The following is a 22018-nucleotide window of genomic DNA, read 5'->3' on the forward strand; positions in this document are numbered from 1 at the left end:
TATCAACTGACTATTCCAGGAAGCCCTCCAAATTGGGTAATTGCTTACTTGGGGCAGCACAATAACCTTATGGTAATTTAACCACTAGGGATATTGTTTTTGAAAAAGTACTTGGAAAGCAAATCTCTCTGTTGGACAATTATTTTATCAGAGACATCTAACACAAAGAGAGACACTCCTTTAGCCCTACTAATCTTGTATCCATGAGTACATACACTCAGATCCTGGTCCCATCCCACCAGCTCCAGCTACAGATAGCCACATCTCCATGAAAGGGCAGCCTGGTCGTCTGCACACTGGCCAGCCCTTCTCAGATGAAAGCTGAGTGAATGGCCAATGGGGAGACATGCAGCCAACAGGAAAAAGAATGGAAAGAAAGGCTTTTAAGAACTCAATACCTGTTATCTGAACTGGATTCACTGTCAATGAAGAGAAAAGGCATAAACGAATCATCTTAAAGATCCTCTGGTTGTGAGTCATGCTTGACAGTTAAATTCAAAGCAGAAGGTGAGGATGCCATTTTACCTTGTTTATTTTTATTCTAGAGAAAATGCATGAAGAAGAGAATTAAAGCAAAAGAAAACAGGATTTGGTTTTATATAAGAAAAGAAAGGCCCTGGCCGGTTGGCTCAGCGGTAGAGCGTCAGCCTGGCGTGCGGAGGACCCGGGTTCGATTCCCGGCCAGGGCACATAGGAGAAGCGCCCATTTGCTTCTCCACCCCCCCCCTCCTTCCTCTCTGTCTCTCTCTTCCCCTCCCGCAGACAAGGCTCCATTGGAGCAAAGATGGCCCGGCGCTGGGGATGGCTCCTTGGCCTCTGCCCCAGGCGCTAGAGTGGCTCTGGTCGAGGCAGAGCGATGCCCCGGAGGGGCAGAGCATCACCCCCTGATGGGCAGAGTGTCGCCCCTGGTGGGCGTGCTGGGTGGATCCCGGTCTGGCGCATGTGGAAGTCTGTCTGTCTCTCCCCATTTCCAGTTTCAGAAAAATACAAAAAAAAAAAAAGGAAAAGAAAAAATTATAACAAAATAATATTAAAGGTCAACATAAAAGATAAGATCAAAACCTTTGTATTTCAAAGCAGAAATACATTAAAATTTAAATATTATCCTAAATAAATATAAACTTAAAAGTAAATTTTCAAAGAAAGTAAACTTCATTAGTCAGCCCTTTTCAAGAGAGCACTTAAAACACTCTTAGGAGCAAGGGTCCTCAGTCAACCAACTCGGAAATAAGTCATAATGAGCTCAAAAGCAACTAAACTCCAAACCAGAGCAGATGCTTAGAAAACCAGACCTGCAGACCAGGATGCCCACAGAGACTTAGCATGGTAACCCCGCACACTTCAATGCTGTTCCAAGAGCCAGGAGGGGGCAGAGAGGAGGCAGACTCTCCACGGTTAACTGGTATTTGTTGGAGGGAAGAGAAGATTCCTGTCAATCAATATTCAGTCCTGAAGACAATGATGATGATATGATGGGGAAAGAATGAAAATGAAAGAAGAAAAGAGAGAGAAAGGAGAAGGGAGAGCAGCCCCACCACCATGCAGGGGAGGAGGAAGCCGATCTTTTCACATGGTCCTATCTTACTCTAGTTAAGTAGAAATGGGAAGAAAGAAGGGAGAAATATATAAAGATTAAAACTAATAGCCTGACCAGGTGGTAACGCAGTGGATAGAGCATCGAACTGGGACGTGGAGGACCCAGGTTTGAGACCCCGAGCCGCCAGCTGGAGCATGGGCTCATCTGGTTTGAGTAAAGCTCATCAGCCTGGGCCCAAAGTCACTGGCTTGAGCAAGGGGTCACTCACTCTGCTGTAGTCCCCTGGTCAAGGCACAGATGAGAAAGCAATCAATGAACAACTGAAGGACCGCAATAAAAAATTGATGTTTCTCATCTCTCTCCCTTTCTATCTGTCTGTCCCTATCTGTCCCTCTCTCTGTCTCTGTAAAAAAAGAAACAACAAAAAAAACCTAATATGCTTAGGACTGAATATTTTTCTATTTTCATATTTCATCTTTGTCTTTCTCTTTAAGGTTATAACTCATGCAGAATGATACACCATTATATTTGATGAAACTCCTCTACAGCTAAGGTTCCCAGGAGGCAGACACCATATTCATTAACTCATTCTGCACAATGCTTAGCTCTTGTCCACAGAGAGTTGTTTCATACAGGCTCTTATTAAAAAGGAGGAATACAATCAATCATTATAAATATCTAAGTAGAACTTTTTCTTCCTATTGAGCCTTTTAAATTCTTCAGAGATTATTTCTATAAGGACTATGTAATTGGAGATAATACAAAGGGAACATCAATTTTGTTTTAAGACTTAAAATAAAAAGGTCTGAAGCAAATATGACACAATGTTAAGGTTTTACAGAGTCTACCATTCAGTGTGCACTAAATTATTGCATTTATTTATTCTAAAAATATTTCAAAAGGAAAAAGACTGTGGGACCTTAATCACAATATTTATTAATATTTTTGGAGAAAAAAATTGACAATGTACCTCAGAAAGTATATATATTCCTATTGACCCAGAAATCTATGTATTCATCAGTAAGAAGGAAGGAAAGAAAAAAAACAGAGTGAGAAGAAGAGACAGACAGACACAAAGAGAGAAATCTTTGGAATTCTGTGTCTAAAAATGAAAGTATATCTGCCTGTTTATAATAGCACATCAAGAGAAACCACTTAATTATCAACACAATGGGATTGTGAAATAATTTTAAATTTACTGAACAATGTATCAAAATATTGTCCATACATTAAAAATCATGAAATAGAATAGAGAAATGGAAAAATCACAACTTACTACAAATGAAAAAATGAGATACCAAATAGTATAAGCAATATAATTCCATTTTTCTGTAAGAACAAAAATAGAGACCCAGAGAGTCAAACAGATGAGTAAACAAGCATAGATTATAGATTAAAAAGGCAAACATATACACATGAAAAAATATGAGTGCATACAAAGAACATGGTAAATCTGAACAGGGTTTGTAGCCTAATGAATTGTATTGCCAATGTCAAGTTTGGTTTTGATAAGGTACCAAGGCTATGTAAAATGTTACCCTTAGGGGAAGTTGGGAGATGGGTACAAAGAACTTCTCTCTACTATCATACTTTTGCAACTTCTTGTGAATCTCTAATTATCCCAAATAAAAATTTTTAAAAAGAAAAAGCAATAAAAGATTGAAGGGAAATATACCAAGATGTGTGTGTGTGTATACACATATATATTTGAAGAATATACTTCTATATTAAACTATAGTTGATTATTATCTTTATTATGGATTTCCTAAGTTTATTTAATTAAAATTTAAAATAATACTGCTTCCGCCTTGGCCAGATAGCTTGGTTGGTTAGAACATCATCCTGAAGCACAGAGATTGCTGGTTCAATTCCCAATCAGGACACATACAGGACACATACAGGAACAGATCAAGGTTCCTGTCTCTTTCTCTCTATCTTTTCCTTCCTCTCTCGCTCAAGTCAGTAAATAAAATTTTCTAAAAAATTTAAAAATAAAGTAATACTGCCTCTTTGTGTAACAAAAACATGAACTTCAATTTCTTTTTCTTTTTTTTTTTTTTTGTATTTTTCTGAAGTTGGAAACGGGGAGGCAGTCAGACTCCCTCATGCGCCTGACTGGGATCCACCCGGCATGCCCATGATGGGGTGATGCTCTGCCCATCTGCGGCATTGCTCTGTTGCAACCAGAGCCATTCTAGCGCCTGAAGCAGAGGCCATAGAGCCATCCTCAGCGCCCGGGCCAACTTTGCTCCAATGGAGCCTTGGCTGTGGGAGGGAAAGAGAGACAGAGAGGAAGGAGAGGGGGAGGGGTGGAGAAGAAGATGGGCACTTCTCCTGTGTGCCCTGGCCGAGAATTGAACCCGGGACTCCTGCACACCAGGCCAACGCTCTACCACTGAGCCAACTGGCCAGGGCTGAGGTTCAATTTTAATCAGAATATTTCCGAATAAAGAAGAAATGTCAGTGAAAAGTAATATCATTGAGCATAACTTAAAATGTTAAGTAAAAAAAAATTTATTATGCCTTTTTTCCTTGCCTTATTATCAAAATAATCTGAGAACAATATCACAAACTACATCTTTTCTCTCTGCCAATTCCCCCACTAGCACATATCACATTCATTAACGAACCATTTTCCATTAACAGTGGATAACTGGAAACTTGAATAAAGTGCGGTTTGTTCAATTATGTAAAAGTTCATTATCTAGTTAATGTTAATTAAGTCCATTACATATTTCTTTTATTCTTTTTTTGTTTGTTACTTGTCTTTTGCTCACTTTCCTGTGTGTTAGCGCCTTTAAGAGAAAATGAAAGGCTGCACAAAGGCATAAAGTTAAATTGGTTTCATCAAGGATTTGTTAGCTAGAAGATAGCTACTGTTCACCAAAATGTCAGGTTGAATGTGCTCTAGTCATTCACACCTCAACAAGGGCAATTCTGAGTAGAGTTGACTATAAAACAAAATAAATTTTATTGCCCACATATTCAAAAAATAATAACTAAATAGTCCATATCATTCATGATTACTGTTCTTTTATTAAACAGGAAAATATAAGCTACGTTATTACAAGCAAAAACATTTTTCCCCCTTTGAATTATGACATTGTTCTTCAAAGTTATACACTCTTTAGACTCTAATTCAGCACTTGGATTAGTGCTTGCTTACAGAGGACATTCAATAAACATCTTCTGAATCAACAAGAAGGAAAGTAGGGATGAGGGAACCAACTTGTTTAATAAATAAACAAGTTCTGGAACCAAAAATCTTCACCTTTATAAGTATAACAGGTCAACAAACATATATATATGTGTGTACATATATGTATACATGCACCTGGCTTGTTTTTAATCTATAACACTGCTATTAGGAGGATAAAATAGGATTAATTAGAGAGGAAATATGACACAGGGAGAAGCTGATATCATCTAAAGTCTAACAGATCTGGTGTTGCATGCTTGATTTGCCACCTGCATGCCAAGAGAACATGAGCAAGTTATTTAACTTTCCCTAAATCCATCCTTAAGAAAGGAGGTTCTTAAGAAATTTAAAACCTATGTTAAGGGGTATTATTATACCTATTATCACAATAATAATACATTTTGTATCCTGTAACACTTTAGCAAATATAAAACTGCACATGCACACACACAAATGCACATGTATTCAATATAAAGTAAGATCATCCTTTACAATTTAAGAAATTTTAATTTAAGAGTGTTATTATCTTTGTCATTGTTTGAAATAACTAGATATTTGGTAAGAGAAAGAAAATATTCCAGATTAAAGGTATTTTTCATTAATTATAAATTTTAAAATTCATATTAAATACTAATATTTATCCTTTTGTAACAATTAAATTAAGAAAAATGTCATTATATTAGATACATGGTAATAAGTCTGTAATTACAAATCATATTTCAAACAGCTCTTGAACTATGTAAATAATGAGATGTCTATAATAGATACATTGAGTAGTGAGGACCCCACATTTTAAACTGATTGTAAAATCAGCTTTATATTCCTTTTTAAGCTCATGCCTTTATCAGATTAATCACATTTTTCTCTAAATAAGATAAATATTAATATTGTTGTCATATGTGTCAATACAATAAATGTGTTCTAAAGGAAATATTTTGGTTATTTGATTGCTAACACTTTTTTTATTGAGGTATAATTTACATAACACATTATAGTAGTTTAGGGTGTGAAACATAATGATTTCATATTTGTACAAGTGCTAAATCATCACCACAGTAAGTCTAGTTACCATCCTTTACCATACCTAGTTACAATGTTTTTCTTTTTCTTATGATGAGGACTTTTAAGACTTACTGTCTTAGTAACTTTCAAATATGCAACACAATGTTATTAATCATAGTTATCATGTTGTATGTTACATTCCTATGACATTTATTTTATAATTAGAAGTTTGGTTGGACGTTTGAAACCCTTCACCCACCCGAGATCCCTCTTTCCTTCTGGCAAACATCAATCAATTTTCTGTATCTATAAACTTGGTTTTCTGTGTTGCTTTGCTTTTTGTTTGTTTATTTGTTTTATTTTTAGATTCCACATACAAGTGAAATCACATGGTATTTGTCTTTCTTTTATCATTTTTATTCAGTGATATTAAGTTGGTTAACCAAATATGATATATGGTACTAAGTGATATAATATGATATATTTGGTTAACATATTTACTACAAAATGACAATTTAGTGATATAATATTGACCCAACTCTTAAATCTGAAATTCTTAGAATCTGCTATGTGCCAAAGAGACAACTTTTCCAATCTATCCTCACGTGGGTAGTTGGTCTGAACCACAGAAGTCAAGTGTTTCCCTTGTTGCAGTATGTGTATCTTTGGCTTGCTGACTAGAAACAATGCTGATGTAAAATATTCCCTACTACAGCTGAAAGATAAATGAGCTTAATGGGAGAAAAGTGATCCATTTGCTTCATAATGAAATTTAGACTCATGAAGACAAGAGAATTTCAAACGCTTGATGTCTTGATAGAACCAAGATTCATTGGTCATTTCGGGTTCTGGTTGGATAGAACCAGAACAAGTAACATCTTAAACTATTCAAGTAACATCAGAACTATTCAAGTAACATCTAGCTTCAAGTTATGCATAATCAAGTTATCTAGATTAAGCAGATGGACTAAGCTGGTTAATCTGTATGAGTTGAATTTTTAAAATCAATTCAATTAATATACACAGTTTTCTATATTCCCCTGTGGAGATAACAAAGGTGACCAAGGTTTGGTCCCTGCCCTTCTATTACCTTGCTGTTAATTTTTTAAATTCCTGGTAAGAACAAGTATTAGTCGAATGTGAGCTTTTATAGTAGATGTGCAGTAAAAAAATGGAGATGAGTATTGAGAATTCTTTGCCTAATTAGCTTAAAGGGGAATAAGATTCAAGGTGAAGTGCTTTTTAGGAAAAAAATATTTGTCAAAACAATATGTGCAAAGAGACTCTGGGAAAACAATGAAGACTATTCCTCTAAAATGAGAGGAGAGTGGAAGACAACAGAAACATAGACAACAAATGAGGAGAAGGGAAATCGTATCTCCAATTAAAAAGATTTAGAATTTTAACATTGACAAACAGACAAAAGTTAGAAGTGTAGTTAAAACTCAATACAGAAAATAAGCTATACACTGTGACCCAACTGGATTGAAAAATTAAGTCCACCACTGTTTAATAAGTCACTTAATCTCCCTGTGTTTTAGTTTACACAGTTATAAAAATGCATTTTAACTAAACTTATCTCATGAGGTGTTGGAAGAATCTAAAGAAACAAAGAAACATGCCTATTAGTCTTAGCATTGGCCTTAACCCAGAGCAAGTGCTCAACAATTAGCAGCTGCTGTCGTCATTGCCATGGTTGTCACTGTTGTTGTTGTTGTCATTATCATTATTGAGAGACCATGTATCAGCCTTAGAGAAAAATAGCTCAGTCAGAAACTGGAATATGACTCTGCAAATATTCCAAGTCCTAAACACTGAAAGGAAGCATTGAACATTTTTATAGATCATTTGTTCCCCAAAATTTGGCGACATCCATGGAATAACTAAGGTAAGTGAGAGAGCCAACAATTCATTGTTCTTATATGGAATTTCAAAGAAATGAGATATTCATATATGAACTAAGAAAACTTTAAGCAAGATGATTCCAAAGAAACTCTCATCTTTGCACTTAACACAGGCAGGTCTGTCCACTCGCACTAGGATCGAGATGAAAAGCAGCAAAAGAAAAACAGGAAAGCATGCCCTACATGAATTCATAAAAAATGAAATAAAATCAACAACTTCCATAATTACAAAGATGCAGCAAGTCCTAGTATTTTCTTTTATTAAGAAGTTAGAAGAAAAAATTTTTTTCAAATATTCATAATCAGATGAATTAATTAGATTATTTATCACCATGTGCCCATAACAATAATACTACAGCATACTGCAAGCACTGAGTAATGTGGTCATTACAGACTTCCTTCAAGCCAGAAAAACAACAGAGCATTTCTATGAGAGATTAATATTGCTTTCTATTGTCCAGGAAACATTTCAAAAGTAGGAAATAATATAAAGCCTTGCTCCCCTCACTTTTGGGAGTATCATGCATGTTTTAAATATTTTATGTATAAAATATAGTTTATTTTTCTCAAAGGATATCAATCTATCATCCTATATCAATAAGGCTATTTTCTGAATGTCACTGAGATGTAAATCCTGATTTTTTAAATTCGTTTTAGTGGTTTTGTTAAAGAAGGGGTAAGAAAAGAAAAACTAAAATCAATGGAGACTATTACTATAGAAACAATACAATGTAGCATTTAGGTAGAATATAGATGCTAAATTCATTCAACCTGGGTTTAAATTCTAATTCTACTACCCAAAAGTTTTATAAGTTTAGGCAAGTTTCCTAACTCTCTGTATCTCCATTTCTACTGCCATAACACGAGAATAAAATTTGACCCCATCTCACAGGGTTGTTATAAATATTAAGTAAATTAAAGTACCTAGTATTATACCTGGCTCATAGTATGGGTACAAATAATGCTTACCTGTTTTAACTATATGCGAGACACTACTTATATCCATTAGCATACTTAAAGTTATTCCAAATATTCTATAAAGTTATTATTTTCTTCTCTTTCAATAAGGATGGGTTGGATTCACTACAATAATAACCACAAACTCTCTGTAACTCATAAAAATAAATCTTACTTATTTATACTTCTCTGTAGGTTCAATTGGACTCCCCAAAGCACTGTCCTCTACGCATATTTGCTCAGCAATCCAGACTTACTTCTATCCTACATTTGCTTCCACAATGGCCATGACAAACCAGAGAGCTCTAAGGATGGAAGCACTGACATGCCTTACTCCTCTTACTGCATTAGCCAAAGCTAATCACACAACCATGCTTATGTGTATGGGGGGGGGGGGGCTGGGAAGTAGAGGGAGGATAAACGCTGATGGAAGGAGACTTGACCTGGGGCGGTGAACACAGTGCAGTGTACAGATGACACATTGTGGAATTGTGTACCAGAAACCTGTATAATTTTGTTAACCAGTCTCATCTTAACAAAGTCAATCAAAAGAAAAAATATCAAATATTAAATGTACTCAATCAAAAAAGTAGAGTACATGGAAAATAAATCAGCCTGAATTATTCAAGCAGGCTACATTCCGGTCTTAAAGAAGATAAACTCATGATATAAATATTTATTTTTTAGATACTTTTCAAGATGAATTCATACAATGTGGCTACATTTCGGTCTTAAAGAAGATAAACTCATGATATAAATATTTATTTTTTAGATACTTTTCAAGATGAATTCATACATTGTGGCTATTCATGATATAAATATTTATTTTTTAGATGCTTTTCAAGATAAATTCATACAATGTGGCTATACTAAAAGTCTAATTCATCAAGTAGCATCCAGCCTATTCTCCAGAGTTGTCAGTCTTGATTATCATAGATCTCTCTTGACTGTTGAACAATTCTATGGCCTTTTCTCTTGATAAATTATAGAGATCAAGCCCCAACAATATGTGTCATCTACTCTGAAGTAAAATAAAATGTTAACAATGCATTGTTTTCTAACCAAAAGCATCTTTCATAGCAGTTTTTCTTGGATTTATTCCCCAGAATAAATTTATAATCTGGCATACACACCAAAACAAAAACCCAAAAAAACCCTGATATTACTGAACAATAACAGAGCCTGCATTTTATAATTCCTTAATTTTATGATTATTTGAAGCAGGGTACTGTTCAAAGAGTGGAGCCAACATTTTAACCCAGGAATAAGTTTGTTTTCTCCACAAATAATGATCCTAAACTTTTTCCTTCTATTCACCAAAAGAGGGTATCTGACAAATTTCCATTAATAAGAGGGGCAAATTTCATTCAGCCTTGATTAAGGGGGAGAGTTGGGAAGAAAGCAAAGTCAGGGCATTTATGGTTTAGAAAAGCATTTAACTCTCAGTTGAGAATCATTGAAGCTCTGTAAAAATAAAAAGTATAGTGAGAAAGCAAAGTAGATTAGTGAAAAAAGTATACTTCTAAACTCTCATGCTTGTACTCACAGCTATTTAGCTAACAGTCAATGCTACTGATTTTATGTCCCTTCGGCTACTAAATTTTTAATCACTCTATCATACTAATTTTTTTTACAAATATCTATTTTGGTCATGTCCACAGTAGACACTTAGCATTTTTTATCTTTATTTTTTTTAAATCTTTATTTTTTTTAATCTTCCAAAACTTATTTTACTTAATTGATAGATCCATTTAGGAGAGAAATATTTTTTTTAAATCTTTCCAAATTTATTTTACTTAATTGATAGATACATTTAGGAGAGAAATTTTGAAAGATTAGACTGGGAAATGTTGTTATTTTAATATCTAAGAAGAAGATGTTCCTATTGTGCAGAGTTAGCTCTTAAGTCAAACACCTACAGGACTTTATTTTATTTATTTATTTATTTATTTATTTTGTATTTTTCTGAAACTGGAAACGGGGAGGGACAGTCAGACAGACTCCCGCATGCGCCCCACCGGGATCCACCCGGCAAGCCCACCAGGGGCGATGCTCTGCCCACCAGGGGGGGCATCGCTCTGCTGGGACCAGAGCCACTCTAGCGCCTGGGGCAGAGGCCAAGGAGCCATCCCCAGCGCCCGGGGCCATCTTTGCTCCAATGGAGCCTTGGCTGCGGGAGGGGAAGAGAGACAGAGAGGAAGGAGGGAGGGGTGGAGAAGCAAATGGGCGCTTCTCCTGTGTGCCCTGGCCGGGAATCCAACCTGGGTCCCCGCACGCCAGGCCAACGCTCTACCGCAGAGCCAACCGGCCAGGGCCAGGACTTTATTTTAAATTAATAAAATTCACTATTTACTTAAAAGTCATAAGCTCAACTCTATCTAACTTAGAATTTGAAAGACTTTCCTTTTTAGCTGTTCTAAGACTGACAACTGGACCATTTCAAAATTAAAATTCTTAAACTTCAATTTTCTTAGATATTATAAAATAGTACCTCTCTTTTCTATGTACTGTCTTATCTCATTTAACCACCATAACAACAAAAGCATGTATAATTTAACCTCTCATAACAGGTTCTCTAACCACGTGGTTTATTTTTTTAACTCACTTTATTGAGGTGACACTGCTTAACATAATTATGCAGATTTCAGATACCCCTTTCTACAACATATCTCTGTATACTGTATGTGTGTTTGCCCCCTCAAGTAATGATCTCCTTCATGAAGTTGCTGCTTAGTGCTCATGAAAGTAGAAATTGGGGTTCTTTTGAAGAAGAAGAAGAAAGAGGGGGAAGAGAGGGAGGACATAATTTAAGCCACTGGGTTTCTTTTGCCCATTACCATTTATCACCTCTACACCCTCCTCCACCTCCCTCCATCACCACATCGCTGTCCATGTTCATGAGTTTTTTCTTTCTTTTTTTTGTCCTTATTTGCTCAGTCCCTTGAGTTCCACGTTCAGATGTGCTTCCTAAAACTGTAACTTTAAGAGATTATTATAACATTCCTATATATTATCACAACGATGTCTGTTTCCCACACATCTCTCTTTCAAATGTAGCACCATGACGGAACGTGATGATCTCCTTCATGAAGTTGCTGTTTGATGCTCATGAAAATGGAAATTGTTCTTTTTTGAAGAAGAAGGAGAAGGAGAAGGAGAAGAAGAAGAGAAGGAGAAGGAGAAGGAGAAGGAGAAGGAGAAGGAGAAGGAGAAGGAGAAGGAGAAGGAGAAGGAGAAGGAGAAGGAGAAGGAGGAAAAGAAGGAGAGGGAGTGGGGGAGATAACATAAACCACTGGATTTCTTCTTAATAACAGCGTATGGCACGAAGAAAGGAAAAGTGCGCCACCTTCCAGGAGATGCTCCGAGTGCTCAGAGTTGGATTGCCCCCTCCCACGCCTGGTAGTGGACTGGTCGCAGCTGCTTGAATTTCCATTGTTCATTGATTGTGCCGTTTGTCAGGCAATCCATCCTCGCTTATGTAAGGGCAGCCTTCCTCTGCTCACTCTGTTCTGTCCTGCAGGCCCAGTTGCATGACAGATGTAGAAAATTAGATATAGCACAGCACCAAGTTGCTGATCTTCAGAATATAAAATAAGGCCCATTTTTTAAACTGGTCTTTTTGATGCTGTTACTTTAAGGAACAGTATTGTGTCAGCCACTTTCATTGCTGACCATGTACCTTCTCAAAATACTTTTTTATATTTATGAAAAATGGTTATTTAAATTTAAATATACCAGTACTGTATACAATATTATGAATAAACTCATTTCTGTTTGAGTGTGTCAAAAGGGAACTAATTTTTCATCTTTAGATAAAACTCTCACTTTCAAGCCAGAATTAAATATAACTATATGAAATTTGAGAAATATAAAGAAAACTTTATAGAATCTTAATACATTTAATAAAAAGAAGATTGAATTTTACAGTTTAATGCGCCTGACTAATTGTTTGCCAAAGAACCAAAATTCAGTAAGGGAATTAAATTACTTTCTGGTAAAATAAAATTCACTTTATATTTTCCTTATTTAGGTTCCTTTTGAAACAATGCCAAACTCATAGAAAATTTGCCAGTTCAAGATAAAGAACATTTCCCCCTCTGAACAACTTAGTGACATCATGCTTGATAATTTCAACTGTCTCCTTGTTTTCCTCATCAATCTCACAATCAAATGTTTAGATATCTAGCTGAACAGTATATAACAGAAACATATATAATAGATATGCTGAGTATCTCTTTAGTCCATCTTTTAAATTTTTCCATCTTGTTTCTTTCATGAACTTCTAGTATCTAAACAAACAAACAAAAGACACACAAAGTTAAATTTGTGAAAACAAGGAGTCCTGTTGATGAGAAATAAGTTTCAAGTAAGCAAAACTCCCTTTATACCTGTTTCACAGATTCCTCACTTCTGCCTTTGAACTCGGGTTTTTCCTAAAGGGAGCAGAGGGGAAAGTAAGAGAGTGGGAAAGTATCTTTCACATAACCTAGGTACCTTCACATGTCACCTGTCTCCCCTTCAGCCGCTGTCAAACATATCCATGGTATGTTTTTGCCTATCTCCATGTCACTCAAATGCAATGTCTGGATTTTGTCTTCATTTCTCCATTGACAACACATTATTGATGTCACTGAGGAATTTCTAAGTCAAAACTAATCCTTCAATCCTCGGTACTCTCAAAACATCTCAGAGCCCTTGACCACCACTGACTTTCACTACTTTTAACTTCTCCTTCTCACACTCCATGACACTAAAATATCATACTCTTCCTTCTCCTACTTCTTTGAACAACACCCCAACAATTCTGTGTTTTCCTCTATTACTTGTCTCCGAAGTTCTTGGTAGTTTTCTCTTCCCTTCCGTCTGTCTCTTCCCATCTCCCTTCTTTCTCTTCCTCTTTCCCCTTTTCACTTGCCTTGCCCTTCACGGAACATTCACCAGGCTTCAACTGTCACCTCTTTGCAATTTACCATCAAAGCTATACTTCTACATCAAGCCCTCTCACATTTTCAACCCATTATCTTTAATTTCACAATCAACTCCTCCACTTGAACATCTGACTCATATTCTTGCAGTCCTCATAACTTCCTCTGCCCCCCCGCCTCCCATGGCCGGGAGGCACTCCCTCCCTAATGCAGCCTGGGACAGCAGCTTCTCAGTCCCAGCCAAGGCTGCCATGTAAGAATGCTGACCCATTGCTGACAGATACTCAGCTTTTTTTTTTTTCCAGAAGAAACCCAAAAACTAAAGTGTTAAAGGACATTTAGATTTTAAATGAACTGTTCCAATGTTTAAATATTGATCAATAAAAAAATACAGCACTGAGTCAAACAAAACCTGTGTGCAGTCTCTCAGTCAGAATAGGAATTGTAGCCTGGAATGCCTTAGCCTGCAATGCCCAGCCTCCTCAACCCATCCTGATACCACCTGCCCAAGTCCAGCACCAGTAATTCAAAGTCACCGCTGCCAGCCAGCTGTTCTGCTAAGTGTTCCAAGCACACTTGGTTCCTTCTTACCTTCATGCCTTTGTCATGTCTGTTCCCCACATATAAATATTTTTTCCTAAGGCCTACTTTACAATCCAATTCAAATACTACCATTTCTCTGAAAACACATTATTACCATTTCCTGAACCACATTAGCTTGTGAGAATATCTCTCCCATAGTCCAAAGACTAGTACTGTGTGTCAGGCACAGTCCTGGATATGTATTTTATAAGCCTCCACTCTCTGCCCATAGAACCCAAGAAATTGATACTATCATTATTCTCATTTTACAAGTAAGAATATTGAAGATCACCTAAGGTAAGTGGCAGAGTTGGGGTTATAAAAGCCCAAAACCTCCATTTCTTTCTTTCTTTCTCTTTCTTTCTTTCTTTCTTTCTTTTTCTTTCTTTCTTTCTCTTTCTTTCTTTCTTTTTTTCTTTCCTTTAAATTTATTTATCAAGTTTTAGAGACAGAAGAAGGGAAAGAGAGAGAGAAAGAGAGAGCAAGAGAGAGAGAGAGAGAGAGAGAGAGAGATACACTTGTTCCACTCATTCATGCTGTCATTGGTTGATTCTTGTATGTGCCCTGACTGGGGATCGAACTCTTAACCTCAGCATGTCAGGGAAGATGCTTTAACCAACTGAGCTATCTGATCAGGGCTGAAACTCCACTTCTATAACATGGCCCCTTCTCCTTTCTGTCTGTCCACTCCCTTCCTTAATCATTAAGTCCTTGCCATCAAATTCTGGTCAATATCAAACTGGCTTAAGAATAATGCCTCAGATCTGTTGACCACAAAACAGAGATTCCCTCAAGCTAAAGATAACATCTTGACTTCAGCTGTGTTTCAGGCCCAGGCCCAGGCCCAGGAAAGCAGAAAGACCCTACAGTAGTGGAATACACCCTCACTAAAACATGGCAGAGTAACACTGTGGCTGACATCAGGACCTGATACAATGATCAACTACTCCCGCCTCAGCCAATCAGTAGAGCCCATGACCCCAACTCCCTTAATCACCATGATTAATGATTTTCCCCCTTATAACCCATTCCCTGGAAGCCATTGGGGAGCCAGATCTTTGAGCACTAGTTCACCTGAAACTCAGAGCTTGACACCATTTCCTCAACTGATAAAACTTTACTTTCTTGGCTGCAAATTCCTGCTTGCATTTGTGCTTTAATGTGCTCAAAGGACCCATTTAGTCTGGTAACAGGGTTGAACTCAGACCTGTCTTGTTCCAGCTCAAAAAGAAATTTATATAAAACTTATATTTTAATTATGCACTATATGACATATATTACATGCAGGGGAAAAATTTTCAAATCCTTAACTTGACTTGCAAAACCACTCATAACAGGGCTCTCTTCTTTCACTCCTTGTTAAGTTCCCTGTCATCCCTTAAGCCTCAGCCACATTAGCCTTCTTTCGGTTTCTAGTATTTACTGAGATACTACATCACTCAAGGCCTTTGCAAATGTGGTTTTCATTGCCTGAAATGTTCCTCCCCTCTTCTCACATCTAATCCCTCTTCACTATGATCTCATTTTAAACATTTCCTCAAGACTCCTTCCATCATTCTTCTAGAGAAAACCAGGTTAAATCCCCCATTAACTATTGTATTTCATAGCACCTCTGCAACCCTAAATAGCTTGGTAATATTTATTTAACATTTGTCTCCCCTGTTGTGTGGTGAGTTCTTTCAGTATTGCCATTATTTTTTCTGTACCATAGACACAGTGAATGAATGATTGATGTCTTCAACTCTTACAAGCCATTTTAAGATTTAGAGAAATCAAACAACCTTTATCTCATAGATAGTAAACAACTGATTCTTTACATGTTGAAAAATCTACACTATTTCCATTATAAAAATGTTAACAAGCTGAAATCATATTCCAATAATCTAGATTTAGTTAGAGTCTCTTCCTTTTCAGTTTATAGTTACTGTTAATAAATATTAGATTCTAAAACAACTAGTATGTGAGTCTTTTCATTCAATGTTGTTTAAATCAAAGTAAACTAAAATGGGATTGCACTGCTTCCATGGAAAGGAATAAATAATGACCAAGCAGAAGAGGCGACCGCAATGCATAGTGCAGAAGTGTGTGGCTAATCCTTCAGAGAGTGGCAAGTGGATTTCAATTTCAGATTGACAGCAAGATGTGCAATCAGGAAAAAAGAACCAAAACATTCATTCTGTTGTTCCAAGATTAGAGAAATTACTAGGACTTCTAATTGCTTCACCTTCTATTGCAGTTGTCCACTGAAGTCTCTGTAATATACTTTATTACCCCAAAAGCCAGGTGTCAACAATGGGAATTAACTACCAAACTCTGAGGAAGGGCATTTCTTCAGAAGTTCCTAAACCACCACATGCAGTTGGGATTCAAATATCTCAGAGATTATAGTAGCAGAAATGTATTTTATAGTCATTTTTACCACAATGGACAGTCCCTTCAGTGTATCACCCTTAAAGATTTCCATGTTCATACGACTGTAAATGTAAACAGCTACTGAGTAACCTATGCCATTGTGAAAGCTGATATGCATTACTCTTTTTTTTTTAATTTATTATGTTGACATGGTTTCAAGTGTCCCACTCAATATAATACCCTCTACATACCGCTTCTTATATGTTTGGGCTTTTGAAAGGCTTGTAGATTCAGAAGGGAGCTAACTTTCATGAACAACAGACAAGCTGATAATAAAGAGGGCATCAGAGATCTTGAATCTATGTATGTCATCTCCATCTTGGACAGAACAACTAGCTATGGCAACCCCTCCTCATTTTTCTTAAGGATTTGGTTGTTAACCTCTCTCTTCCTCCAATTCCAGCTTCAAAGAAAATAAGCAAAGCTCTTCCACATCAGACTGTGCCTTTATCAACTTAGCACCTCCCAAAGACAAAGAAAAAATAATCAAATCTATGTGCTGTTATTTGACTATCATTTTAAAAACATAAACCATCTCTGCACTAGATCTGAGGGATAGAAAGACAAATAATAATAATAATAATAATAATAATAAATAAATAAAACATTCACCCTGCCCTTGAGTTTAGCTTTGTAGAAAATTGTTAACCAATGTTCAGTATCTACAAGAAGGTATCCAATACAGTAATGAATTCAAACTGAAATGACATATTCAATGAAGTTTAAGATTAGATGTATGGACTCTCACCTCTACTTCCCTCCCAACGCTGTTCGACCAACCAAACTTCTTAGTAAGTTTGCATCACAGTGGTCAAATAAATGAAGACTCAAGACTTACTCTTACTTTGACCTCTTGGGCTGCTATAAAATAGGGATGAGCATGGGATTCCAAGATGGCAGAGATGAATTCAATTTTTTTCAGTAGTGTTTGACTGTTAGTAATGTTTGAGTCATGTTATTTCACCAAATAACATCAGTTGGTCAAATAACAGTATTATCATATTTCACTGATTTACAATGTACTGAATTTTTGAAAATACAAGGACTCTTTGTCAAAACTTTTCATAAAAAAAATATTTTAGGCCCTGGCCGGTTGGCTCAGCGGTAGAGCGTCGGCCTAGCGTGCGGAGGACCCGGGTTCGATTCCCAGCCAGGGCACACAGGAGAAGCACCCATTTGCTTCTCCACCCCTCCGCCGCGCTTTCCTCTCTGTCTCTCTCTTCCCCTCCCGCAGCCAAGGCTCCATTGGAGCAAAGATGGCCCGGGCACTGGGGATGGCTCTGTGGCCTCTGCCTCAGGCGCTAGAGTGGCTCTGGTCGCAACATGGCGACGTCCAGGATGGACAGAGCATCACCCCCTGGTGGGCAGAGCGTCGCCCCATGGTGGGCCTGCCAGGTGGATCCCGGTCGGGCGCATGCAGGAGTCTGTCTGACTGTCTCTCCCTGTTTCCAGCTTCAGAAAAATGAAAAAAAACAAAAACAAAACATTTTATACACACAATTTTAGAAAATCTAGGCAAGCAACTAGAGATTCAGAAGAAAAAAGCAAGTTAGACAATCTCCACGTCTTACATGTCTATTTGATGGACACTTTGCCATCCAAATCCTCTGGACTCCCTGGCCCCTCCTAACCCTAACTAACCCTCAAGCAATCTCTCGTTTCTCTTCCCTGTGTTTGTCCACTGCCTTATGTTTTGCCCTCATTAGTTTGTACTTGGACTATCCCAGTGACTTCTTAATCAAGTTCATTGCACACAATTTTATGGGAAGACAGTCATATAAATCATTTCTTTATGACATAAAGTACCATACTTTATGACAGATAGGTGGACGCAGAACTTTGGGAACATACTGTTAGGAGAGGAAGTCATCTGTATTTTGATCTGAGAAACATTCAAAGGGTTAATCGGCTCAAACAACAACTGTAGAATGAGAGTGTAAAGATAGGTATTCTTCCCCTAACATTTATGGGGCTTATTTCATTCAAGACATGGTCTTAATCCTTTACCTAGTCAGTCCTCATACTATTGAGGGATTAAGTAACATGCCTGTGAACATCCAGCCCATTACTGTGAAAGCCAGGACTCAATCCCAGTGTTCTGGTTCCAGCTCGGAATTATCATGGCTCCAACAAAGCAGGGCCCGTGTATTACCCATTGGTGTATACCTAGGGCTTGGTTCACTGTCAAGCATGTAAAAGAGGGTTAGTCAAACACTATTGGGAAAGAAAAACAGGACCCAGAGAGGAAAGGCACTCAGATTCCAAAGGGACAACCACGTAAACATTTTCTAATAGTCCAGGACAGGGGATGATGGTGACACACACCAGGCTCTGGCCCACTTGGCCATCTCCACTCCATTCCAGGTTCCCTGCCCTCAGCAAGGAGATATTTATCAGACGCCAACCTGATTAGTCATTTTCCTCATCTCGCTGCTGGGAACGAGGAAAGGGAATGGCAAACCTTATTGCAGTGTTTCTTAAACTTTTACAAGAAACACCCTTCCCTAAAGACTGGCGGATGAGTGCAACCACACTCCATGAAGCCCGAAAAGCAGCCACAACTCTTGAGTTCTACCAGACTGCCTCTCCCTCAATATTCTAGCAAATTTGGCATTTATTCTATAATGTATCTCTGTGTGTTGTAATATAAAAATAATGTTTATAACTACTTGTAATTGCAACGCTAAGAGAAAAGCCTTTATTCCTACCATGATTTCTAGTACCATCTGGCCTAGACCCTGGAAAGCTACTTGCCATGACACCTAAAACCCTTCTAGACCTAAGCCCCTGACTGACAGCCCCTTCTCCAACCTTGCCAGCTAACACAACTAGTCATACCCACAGAAACAATCCAATTTTAACCTGTTTTCTATCTCCTAGTCTTTAATAATTAGGTCCTCGTGGACTTTGAGAAGACATACCCATCTGTCTAAACCCTACTCAGGTGTGATTTTATTGAAATCTTTCCACTACCCTCTCCTTCCCCACACTGTTTAGCAATACTTTCCTAGTTTAATAAACTGCTTGCACTTGTTTATGTGGCTTTCTCCCATACTAGACCGTGCTATCCCTGGAGACAGGCTCCTGCTTTAGTCGGCTTAACACCTCCAGTGCCAAGCAGAGCCCTGACATACAGGTGAATAAATCTCTGTCTATAGGAAACTGGACTCACAATGGATAACGGAATCCCTCAAGAGAAGGCATGGGAACTGTGAAATGAAATTAAACACAAATTGAAAGATATGAGCACACATCTCCAGTCTCAATTATCGTTCCTAATAGAACTGCAGGTCCCCAGTGCAGGGGACGTCGAGCCCAGAGATCGAGGCTGGCAGAGTCACTCACCAGCTGGTGGACGGGTGCCTGGTCTCTAGCGTTTTGGTCCAGGGCTTGTACCAGCTGATCTGCTCCGCAGCTTTGCCCCAGAACCTCTCCGGGTCGGCCACCGAGGCGGCGAAATGGGTCTTGTACTCGCCGCCGCCGCCGGAGGACAACGCACGACAGCCCCGGGCCCCGAGCGCGCCCCGCGGGCCGGGGGCCACGTATGCCCTGCGGGCCGGGCCGGCCCCCCGAGCAGGGGGAGACCCAGGCAGGGGTCCCCCCAGTGCTCCAGCGCCGGTGACTTTGCGGCATTGCAGCCAGGACGGCTTCATGGCCGCTAGCTGCCCCCACCCCTGCACGCTCCGCGACCTGCAGCCTGAGTGCACTTTGCAGGCGACAGTTAGGGTGTTGGGGACAGTTAGGGTGCTGGAGATTTCTTGGGGCCCCGGGGAGTAAGCGGGAGGCGGGGGCAAACTCTGATGTTAACTCGGAGCCTAGGAGTTTGAAAGTCACGCTAGAGTCGCAAGGAAAAACCGACCTGGACTCACAGGGGAAGCAACAGGCTGGAGTGGCAGAGATGGAGGGAGAGGGAGGCATCACAGGGCCCTTGCGCGTGGTCACTGTGGCCCTGCAAGAAACCCAGCCCCTGCATGCATTGCCCATCCCGCGGTTCCCAGGGAAAGAGCCTTGGGACTGCAGCACGCCCCGTCTCCAGGGCACAAGTACCCTCGGAGGAGGCCCACGGGCCGGCCTGCTTCCAGTGGGCAAGCGAGCGAGCGAACTTTGCGTTGCTCTTTGCAGAGTGAGCTGGGGGAGGCACATCGCCTTGGGCCTGCAGTGGACCCCAGCCATCCTGGACTCTGCGGTGGGGCCCCGGGATTTCTTATTTATGTTTTGTTTGTTTGTTTGTTTGTTTGTTTTAACTCTGCTCAATCTCTGGTTATTAAAAACACAAGCAGCTCCAGGGCAAAGACTGCTCCAGGATTTTCTGACAGCTGAGAAGGTGGGAGGAGTGGAGGGATGTTTGCCGGCAGAACTGGGAAAGCCTTCCTGGGAGTGATTGACAGGCCTCGGAGGCTAAGGAACCCCACCGAGATAAGGACTTCCTACTGGACTGGAGACAGAAAGAAGAAAGGACTTGTTGCATTTCCTCCCTTTCAATTTGCCTCTATAGTGTGTCTGTAGCTCTTTTTATGATGGGGGGGGGGGGAGACTGGAGAAAATGGAAAGAAAGGGGCGAAATAAATTACTGGCTGAGTTTAACGTTCTTCAAGCCCCTTCCCTGTTTTTACATCTTGGTGAAATTGAGGTGTGAGCTCATTTGCTTTAGGATTATGCCAAGCACGTTCTGTTTCTGTGTGGCAGTATTTTCAGTTTTAAATGTAAAGATGTGCATTCCCAAATCCGATGTGCATTCCCAAATCTGAAGTGAGAAATAGTATAATACCCCTGTCCCTAGGAAGGATTGGAAACTTGAGAAGTTGTAAACAGATTGTTCTGCAGGAAAGAATAATGTGGAGATAAAGGTTCAGCAAAACAGATAAATTTATTGCAAAACAAAAGAAATTTCTTTAACAGCCTCAACTATTTCCTTCTGAGAAACAAGGCACTAGACCAGGGGTCCCCAAACTTTTTACACAGGGGGCCAGTTCACTGTCCCTCAGACCGTTGGAGGGCCAGACTATAAAAAAAAAACTATGAACAAATCCCTATGCACACTGCATATATCTTATTTTAAAGTAAAAAAACAAAATGAGAACAAATACAATATTTAAAATAAAGAACAAGTAAATTTAAATCAACAAACTGACCAGTATTTCAATGGGAACTATGCTCCTCTCACCGACCACCAATAAAAGAGGTGCCCCTTCCGGAAGTGCGGTGGGGGCTGGATAAATGGCCTTAGGGGGCCACATGTGGCCTGCGGGCCGTAGTTTGGGGACCCCTGCACTAGACTTTTCCCTTACATCAACAGCCTACTTTATCCCTTCCAAAGGCCTCAAATCAAATGAATTCCAGTAACAAAAGATGCTTGTCACCGCTTGAATACAGAGAACGTTACAAAGCCATTTAACCTCCTTTCCTCTGCCCTGTTGCTTAATGCTGCTTTTTGCTTAATACAAGATCTCCTGACCACAAATTATTCCCTATAGTATTACAGTGATGTCCATCTCAGAAA

At 38.9% G+C, this 22018-nt stretch overlaps 1 protein-coding gene across 1 annotated transcript in view; it reads right to left on the reverse strand.

Moving 5' to 3' along the window:
• ACSS3 (acyl-CoA synthetase short chain family member 3) overlaps positions 1 to 20326 on the reverse strand; it is a 171914-nt gene extending 151588 nt beyond the window's left edge. The window contains exon 1 of the mRNA XM_066257582.1: positions 19864 to 20326. Within this exon, the coding sequence (XP_066113679.1) occupies positions 19864 to 20171 (308 nt within the window). The 5' untranslated portion in view covers positions 20172 to 20326. The remainder of the gene's footprint in view (positions 1 to 19863) is intronic.
• Between the last annotated feature and the right edge of the window lie 1692 nt (positions 20327 to 22018).

The sequence above is a fragment of the Saccopteryx bilineata genome, chromosome 2, assembly GCF_036850765.1.
Source record: "Saccopteryx bilineata isolate mSacBil1 chromosome 2, mSacBil1_pri_phased_curated, whole genome shotgun sequence".
Lineage (NCBI taxonomy): Eukaryota > Metazoa > Chordata > Mammalia > Chiroptera > Emballonuridae > Saccopteryx > Saccopteryx bilineata.